We start from the raw sequence: 9,549 nt of genomic DNA, 5'->3' as shown, positions 1-9,549 counted from the left end.
AGTTTTTTTTTTCATATTATTTCTCCACAAGCAAATACAGAGTTGGTGGCAGTGTAGTGAGGTGCAATGGTAGAAGCCTATGAAAAGAAGAAGGGTGATAAGTAATGGTGGCAACTGTACGAACATGGGAATGACGACCATAGGTAGCGCATGAAGAGAAGGTGTGGTGGAGCTAATATGGGTGCATGGCGACAAGTGGCTGTCAATGGTGGGCGATGAGAATGGTGGAAGAAAGGGTCATTGTAGTGGGATTGTGGAAATGGTGTGCAGCCGACGATGATGGTGGTTGGCATAGCCAATGCCGAGGGATGGGATGGTGAATGTGAGAGAGAGAAAGAGAAAGAAAGAAAGAGAGAAAAAAAAAGAGGGAGAAGGAGAGAAACAATGTCGATTGGTGGCGTCACCGTGGTGACAACTGATAGTCGCAGTAATGTTGAGATGGGTGAGGGACATGGGTATAGAGAAAGAACAAGAACGAAACAAGAGGGATGAAAGAAGAAAAAAAAGAGAGAAAAGGGAAAATGACGATGACAGAGAAGTGAGAGAGAAAAATGTGATCTCTTAAGGTTCTTTGAAATGAATGGTAGAGATAAGATTAGAAAATAAATGGTCTAGATTTCACCAACATTAATCTTATCACACCAAAATTTAAATTCTTTTTCTATGAGTCAACTTTATGAGAATCAATTTATGGAATATATTTATAACTTTTATAATGTCAATTTACCGTAATTAATTTTCTTATTTCCTAATGTCTAAATTTGTATTAGTTAACTTAAAAAATAAAATTTTGAAACCTAATATTATGCCCGACAATTGATAAATCAAAGTTTCAAATATCTTAATTTTCAAGCTTACGCAGATTTATTAATTATTTTAAAATAAAATACAAGTTAATTACTAATTTAAAAATAATGAAAAATAGTTTATGAAAAAAAAGGATTATATTAATACAAACTCAAAAAAAAAAAAAAAATCATTAACATCAATGAATAAAAAAAAATAGTTTATTAGTATTCATTTTATTTATATCCTATTATAAAAAACCATAATGTAGCAAATTTTATTTCACTAAAATTAGTGAATAAAAAATGATTTATAAAAATTTATTTCATTGCTATTGATATAGACTAAAAACTGATTTAATCAATTTGATAAAAAAAATGAAAATTGATATTCACATTACTAAAAAATTTTATTAAATAAACATTGACTTCCTTAATCAAAATTGATTGTTGTCACTTCAATTTATAATACTTAGTAAGTAAATTAGATATACACAAATCAAACAAATTATTATCATTATTGCTTTTATTTAAGTATCTTGAATACGTTGACTTATAAATTATCTGTCAAGATTCTATATATAAGTCATGAAAGAATTCAACAAATTTTATATATGTCATTATTGGTTTAAACAAATTGTATATGTCATAATTGTTCATTTGAATAGGCAATATTGACACATATTGCCTTAAGTCAAGATAATATATGTCAACAATGACCTTTTTCTTGTAGTGCATTTCCAAAAAGATTAGATTTATAAAACAAACTGAAAGATGTCTCACAAAAACTAAAGGAATAACCCAAAGGTACAACTCTTGAAACTGAAATCAAATTCCTAAAGAAACTTGGAACATAAAATGTCTTTTCTAAATTCAAAATAAAACCACTACTTAAAACTAAGCTGTATGTTCCAACAGTCTCCACATGCAAATGCATCTTGTTTCCTGAATAAATGCATTGCTCAGTTGACATTGGCTTCCTTAGGTTTTGCATACCCTACAAAGTATTCGAAACATGGATTGTAGAACCATAATCAATTCACCATGTGTTATAAATAACATCAACCATATTAGATTCATAACAAATAAATGAGATTGGTTTACCTTTCTTCTCAAGCCACTTCTAGAATTTGGTGCAATCCTTCTTCATGTACTCCTTCTTCTTGCAGAAGAAGCACCTATTGGCCTTCTTGATTCCACCTTGGGCGGTATTTTACCTTTCCATTTTTTTAGCTTGATTTTGATCATTTCCTTCCATTGCCATTAATGCACTCTCACCCAATTCCATTTTTAGTCTTTCCTCATCTTGAACACACATGGTCAGAATCTCATTAATTGACCACTTATTCTTGTCTGTGTTGTAGGAGATTTTGAAGGGTCCATATTATTGTGGAAGAGTGTTCAAAATATAGTGCACAAGTAAGGAGTCAGACATTTCAACTTCAAGTGTCTTCAATTGTGCCACAATGTCTCTCATCTGCATTATGTGCTCTCGCACACCACTCACATCGGTGAGCCTTAAGAATGAAAACTTCATTAGCAAGGTGCTGGCAAGTGCCTTATTTGAAGTCATAAATTGCTCATCAATAGCCTTCAGTAATGCCTTGACATTATCATGCTAATTGACAGAGCCACGAATACCATTAGAGATTTTGGTCTTTATGAACATTAGACTAAGACAATTTGATCGCTCCCATTGCTTATAAAGAGCCTTTTCAACTATAGTGCTAGTATCAGTAATGGTTGGCTTGTATTTCCTGATAGCATAATCAATGTCCATGCACCCTAAATGAAGGAGAATTCTCTCATTCCAAACCTTATAGTTATCACCTTTCAATTCGGGAATGTCACATTTTATATTAGAGAAATTTGCAGGTTTCATGACTGCACAAAAATCAAACATACATGCTTATAATTCAAAATTGAAACTAATAACCATATATCATGTTTTACCAATGTAACTCATGTTCCAAAATTATGAGTCTAGTGATATAAAACTTGCATGTGGGCTAAAGTTCTAATTCAATTAGATCCATGTAAAACCTCATGATAAAATTATCAAATTATGTTCCATTTCCTAATTCCTATGGGTAATTAAGAAATATAATTTGATATTCCATCATAATTAATCGTACAAATATAATAAAAAATTCATGTAGGATAAAATTTTATTATATCAAATATAATTAATTATCCATATTGCCATTTCTCTATATGTGATCCTAAAACACTTAATATATAATTTTGCATAACTAAAGATGCTGTTGATACTCCTTAATTAATTAAAACTATATGGATCACTTGACATTTAATTAATTCACAAGAAAAGCTTATATAAATTGCATGAAACCATAAGCAATATGTACACAAAACTCAATATCAATGTACTAATATTATTCAACTCAGTATTGCATGTATAATAAAACAATATATCATACACACAAAATTATGAAATAAATATTATAAGCACATAAATATCTAAAATTAAATCCATAAAGAGTCTTTAAGAATCAATTTAATGTGCAAAATTATTTAACTTAATGTTGTATGCATAATAAATCATAAAAATATACATACAACTAACAAAAATAAATAATTTAGCACATAAAATATCGGAGTCGAACTTGGGCAATGGTTGGGGAAAGGTAAGATTGAGACCAATTAGGTTGCTGCCCCTTTTCTTATTTCTTCCTTGTTTATAGTCAAAACGACAAGCCCATGTAGTTGTCTTCTACCTTCAACCAAGTGTGTTTGACCCATTTACGACCCAAAATGAAACCCACCAGTTTCCATATATTCCATATAGTAGATTGACAATTTAAAACACTGAAATCTTAGAAATCTAATCTCTTAATGATTTCTAACCATATTTTTCATTAAAGACTTCTAAAAAACCATAAACTCTAAAATACCAAAACTCATTGCATTTTTTTTATTTATTAAAACCGTAGATTGTAAAAATGAACAAGGAGAGACATACAAAAGCTCTGATACCAAATGTTAGACATAAATTATCTAAACATGCTCATAACTATCCTTAAATAACAATTAGATCATAATCGGAATTGAAAATATATTGAAAACGTACCTCCCGTCATTACCATTCTTACAAGTTAAAAATAGTGTCTTCAATTTTTTAGGTTTCAGATGCTTCTAAACCTTTCTCAACCTCTTCTTAGATGGTGTTTTTAAGACTGAAAGAGATTGAAGGCTTAGGGGACCTAACCCATTAGTCCTCTGCCCCTTTTTAAAGACTCTCTCCATCACCGAGTCTGCTTCGAACGTGCACAGAACATGGGGTAGTGATGCGAACGTGGTTCCGAACGTTAATCCTCATTCCTAAATTGATGGAATGAATGTGGACCACATTTTGAATCACGTCTTCGGTTTGTTACCGAAGATCCAAGAGAAACAAAATCCCAACAAAATTTAGATACATGTTATGGGATTTAGTGAATAGGAAAATTATCAAAAGTAGAAATGTGATTTTTCATGAAGACCATACATTTGTTGATATTAACTCAATTGAGAAGTCTAAAGATCTAATTGGTGATAGTGTTGATCATACATTGGTTCTTTTGTACAAGATATTGTGGAGAAAAGAAGAACTATGTTTCCTTTTTCTTTTACCATGGCTATTGAAGGACTCATTGAAGTTTTTTTGCTTTCCAACTTGTTAATTTGGAGGTTTTATTGGGCAGATTTGTGGTCTCAATAATTTATTCTTATCTTATTGGAAATAATATGGTACGAATCCTATTCTATCCTAACAACCAAATATAGCTTAATAATTTAATCTATTATTTCTTTTTTTTTTTTTTTTAAAAAAAAAAAAACCACAAAGCTAACAGCTCCATGATTGTAATTGAACATCAAATTAAATTAATCAAGAAAACTTCTACACTACCAAATCTCATCCAAGAAAGAACAAAAAAACAAAAGAGGTAAACAAATAAAAATGGCTTCAATTCCAGAGTCTCACAATATATGGCAAAGTAGGTTGCGGCTGAAGATGATCCATTGTCATTTTGTCGTCTATAGGTATCCCAAGAAATAGCGGAAAAGGCCGAGAGAAAGCTCCCCTTCAAACCCCTTTTTCCCACCTCTCTGCCACAAACAACAAACTCCCCTTATATTAACTTTACCAAAATAGTAACATTAGTTTCTCTCCACCTTCCAGCTTCATGTGATTCCCTCTCTTTGATGCCCAGAGTTCTCTTGTTGCCTTCACAGCTTTTACCCGCAAGCTCCTCTGATTCCTCCTCATGGGTTAACTTATAAGTTCTGCACTCTCCTCTCAATCTGTCCCCATCATCTCACTGCACCCACTTCAATCCCGCCTCTAGAGAATAACAACAAACCACAGATGGCTCCCCCATCTGACCCTTACAATCACCACTGGCACTTCTCGGACTTGTCCGACAAGACCTTCCAACTCCATGGCCGTAGTTTGGCCGTTGCTCTCGTCTTCTTCTCCCTTCTCCTCTTCTTCACTTTCTTGTTCGTCTACTTCTTCTACGTGTGCACCCACCGCCGGCACTCAGCCACGGTCAGGTCCACGTCCAACCCGACTGCACCCCATGTGGTCGAGCTTGGACTCGACCCAGTGACGATCAACGCGTTACCAATATTTCTGCACGGGGCCCCCGACAATAGCGGCGGCTTGGAAGTGGAGTGCTCCATATGCATCAGCATGTTCCAAGAAGGAGAACGAGTGAAGGTCTTGCCCCAGTGTCGCCACGCTTTTCATTCACAGTGCGTTGATAAGTGGCTCATGACTCACTCCAGCTGCCCTCTCTGCCGAGCCGCTATTCTCCGAGGCGACTCTTTGGCTGGCACTAGATTAATTGTGTGAACCGGATGCAGAGATGGATTAGCTTCATAGAGATCCTTAGGGTTTCTTTTCTTTTGTTCCCCAGTTTTGTAAATAGAGGAATAATGATGCGATTAATGGTTTTGTGAATTTAGGGTGGCATATGTAAATGGAATGTACAATGCTTGTGATAAAAATAAGTAAGCAACATAAATAAAATAAGGGAAGTTGGCCCACTGTTTGCGTCATGTGTAATGTAGGGTTGTGAAGGTGCTTGTAACGGTTGTCCATCACGCCTTCATCCTAATGCTTAACTCATGTATCGCTTTTGGATTTAGGGTTTTTCCAGATGGGTGATTAGTAGGGTTGTAAAAAGGTTTGATTACAACGTTTGTAGGGAGAAAAATTAGTTTAACTAATATAATTTAGATGGATTAATAGAATCTAAATCAATTTGAGCCTGGGCCCAATTGATTTTTAAAGATCGTTTAAAACTCTTGAAGCCCAAAAACATTTGAAATTTCCCCAAAAATATGATTAATATATTTAAAAATTATTTTGGGTCATAACCTTGAACTACTTTAATGGAGTCTATATAATATAGATATACAAAATTTTAATATCATCATGAAAAATACAAGCCTTAGTTTATGTTTTGTTCCTCTAAAGTCTAGAGGAAAAAAATTATCAAGAAAAATAAATTTTTAATATTTAATTGTCTTATAAAAAATATAATTATAATTACAATTAATTAACAATTTATATATTTTCAAATTATTTAATTTTATATTAAAAAGTTAAAATAATAGAAATAATTTATACATTTTAGATTTACTTTTTTTTTTCCTTTTTGCTTTCATTCTATTTTTCCTCTTTATTTTCATTCTCTTGTATTTTTCCTAAAAATTTTAAAAACAAAACATATCCTGAGAATATCATTGCAATTTACTTTTATTGGTTTGGATATAGGAAGTAAAAAATCTACTTGATCAAGGCCATTTTGAAGATTCTCAAACTAAATCGAGCATCACAATTGTTGATAATTGAATCAATTAGATTATTTTAATTAGATGAAGTAGGATAGTGTTATTTTACCTTAACAGTCGCATTTTTTTTTTATAGGGACATAAACCAGTTTAAGGAATGACAATTTAAATTTTTATCAAGAGAGCAATAATTATTTGATAAATATATGATATAAGAGTATGTCATTTAGAGGGAAACATGGGAAAAATGAAATGAAGCATTTGTCATAAGAGTAAATAAACAACATAAAATAATAGTAAGTGAGGTGAAGCAGGGTCCACTTGGCGTCATTTGTAGGCCTGTGGAGATGCATGATAAAGGACTGTCCGTGACTCTGTAACGGTTGTTCTTGACGTCTGCCCTATCTTTGTGATAAGGTCTGATGTATGTGAAAGTCAGAGTTGGCTCTCACACCAATTTTTACAAGAATTAATCGGTTAAAATTGATGAAATAATTGTTATATTTATAACTAATTTTTAATATAAATATTTTTAATTATTTTAAGTATTTACACGTATGTTTAAAAATAAATAATTATTTTTATAAGAAAGAAATGAAAGTGTTTTTATCAAAGTGTTTTTAGCAAAATAAGATAAAAAGAAAAAATTAAAGGTTATTGGATTTTTAAAATTAGGTTTTTAATGGTTCTTTTAATTAAATAACCCTTTTTTACAATTGAAATTGCAAGAGCCTTACTACTTTCTTCTTAGTGCATCATCGTAATTTCTTATTTATAACTCCCACGGATTAAATTATATCAACCTTCCTTCAACTTTGATTAGCACCATATATTTGATTACCGACAGGAAATTAAAAGAAGCTAATGGAATTTTCATCCTTAAACTATTGCATATTTCTATTTTAGCTTATTTTTTATTTTTGATTTCTATTATTATTATTATTATTATTATTTCTATGTCAAGTTTAGTTGTAGGAAAAATATTAAAGAAAGAAAAAAAATAGTTAAAAAATGATTTTACTATGCTTGGTTTTACTATGAAAAATATAAATAAAACAATCAAATATAATTAAAACTTGTTAGAAATTTATACATTTTCAAATTATTTGTAGTAAAATGAATTTGAAGTAAAATATAAAAATAATTTGTTGACTTTAAATCTTTTTTTTTTTTTCCTTCTTTGACATTTTCTTTTCTTCTACTTATTTTTTTCCCTTTTATTTTTTTTCCTTCAATTTATTTATTTATTTTTGAGAACCAAAGATAGTTTTTAGCTTGAAGAAATGAAAGGCTATTTTTATTTCTAAGTAGCAATGGTCTTTGACGTATAATTGTCTTGACCTTAAAACTTTTACAGAAGAAAGTGTTTTGAAAAACCACAACAAATAACAATAATGAATAGAAGAAAAACAAGATAATGAAAATAGGAATAACATAAAACACAATAATTTACATGGTTTGACTTAAAATATATATTCATGGGCGAAGATGAAGAACTTTCATTATTGTTCAAGAAGATTATAACCCTGGAGTTCTCAATTTTCAAAAGCCCTAATTATACCTCTCTTTTAGTTAAAATCTCTCTCTCTTTCTATATATATGTATGTATGTATGTATATAGTATGTATGTATGTATATACTATGTAGGAAGATTTCATCTATTAAACCAATTGTACAGTTATCAAAGATACTATTTATAAGAGAAAATTTCACTACAGAATATTTCTTTTATGATAATAGAAAACTCTCTTACATGCATGAATATATCTTATAAGGAAAATATCAATAACTTGCAAAGTTTATTCAAAAAAGAATTTGAGATACTTTTCAACAATTTCCACCTTCGCAAAGATTCCTAAGATTCAAACAAACTTAAAAAGTCTTTAATTCTACTTCACTTCTACACCCTCAAGGGGCCTTCAAATATCATCAACACCAAATAAGTCTAAGCAAAGATTAAACTTAATAATGGAAATGGACTTAGTCTTATTAGTTACATCCTTGATAAAATGCATTATGATATTAATATATTTGGTCATCTCATGGAACATATGACTTTTAGTCAAATGTATGACTCTTTGATTGTCAACACAATAATCAATTTTTGTTATATGCCTAAATCGTCAATCAAACTCCAAAGACAAATAGCTTCTCTTATTGTTTATGTTACTACCATGTATTTTGCTTCATCTATTGACTAAGAAATTATAAACTACAATGTTACTTTTTAATTAATAACACTACCATATAAAGTGAATACATACCCTATTAAAGATCTTATTTTATTCAAATCTCTAGCATAGTCAAAATCAACATAACCAACAATTATCCTAGAGATGTCACTACTTTTATTTTATACTAAGTCGACATTTGATGTCCCTCTCAAGTATCAAATTATTCATTTCATTGCTTGCCAATAGATCTTTCCAGGACTATCCATATATCTACTCATCACACTTACTACATGTAAATTACTAGCCTACTGCAAACCATAACAAAAATAATGCTCCTAATAACCCTAGCATAAGGAACACATGACATATGCTCCACCTCCTCCTCAATTTGTGGGGAGAAAGCACTTGAAAGTTTGAAGTGAGCTATTATAGAGTACTCATTAGCTTGGACCCTTCCATTCTAAAGCTTTCCAATACTTTCTTAATGTATTTTTATTACAATAAGCAAATATTCATAGTTGTGAGTTATGTAACTGTGATTTATTACAATTGTGATTTATTATAGTGAGCATTTATTATAGTTGTGATTAATTATATAACTATGATTTATACAATTATTGTATATTATTTTGTATAGTTATCTATTATTTTATATGGTTGGTTATCCTAAAATAACCTTATGTACCCTGTATAAATACCCTAGCCAACACTACTTCCCTTTTTTTTTCACCCTCTTCTTTACCATATCATATCTACAAGTATAGATGTGAGTATTTTTGATAGCAAAAGGC

General features: G+C 30.7%; 1 protein-coding gene across 1 annotated transcript; it reads left to right on the top strand.

Annotated features, from left to right (window-relative positions):
* The first annotated feature begins 384 nt into the window (after positions 1 to 384).
* Positions 385 to 5,640, top strand: LOC117920601 (RING-H2 finger protein ATL66-like). The gene is made up of 2 exons (XM_034838208.1): positions 385 to 455; positions 5,019 to 5,640. The coding sequence occupies exons 1-2, from the start codon at positions 385 to 387 to the stop codon at positions 5,638 to 5,640; spliced, it is 693 nt and encodes a 230-aa protein (XP_034694099.1).
* Positions 5,641 to 9,549: the final 3,909 nt, after the last annotated feature.

The sequence above is a fragment of the Vitis riparia genome, chromosome 8 (genome assembly GCF_004353265.1).
Source record: "Vitis riparia cultivar Riparia Gloire de Montpellier isolate 1030 chromosome 8, EGFV_Vit.rip_1.0, whole genome shotgun sequence".
Lineage (NCBI taxonomy): Eukaryota > Viridiplantae > Streptophyta > Magnoliopsida > Vitales > Vitaceae > Vitis > Vitis riparia.
Note: the sequence above shows the minus strand (reverse complement) of the source record. Positions and strands in the feature narration are given on the sequence as shown.

Coding starts and splice junctions, on each gene's coding strand:
- LOC117920601 (XM_034838208.1), top strand. CDS start 385: ATGTCGATTGGTGGCGTCACCGTGGTGACAACTGATAGTCGCAGTAAT. Junction 456..5,018: donor GAGATGGGTGAGGGACATGG/GTATAGAGAAAG, acceptor TTGCCTTCACAG/CTTTTACCCGCAAGCTCCTC.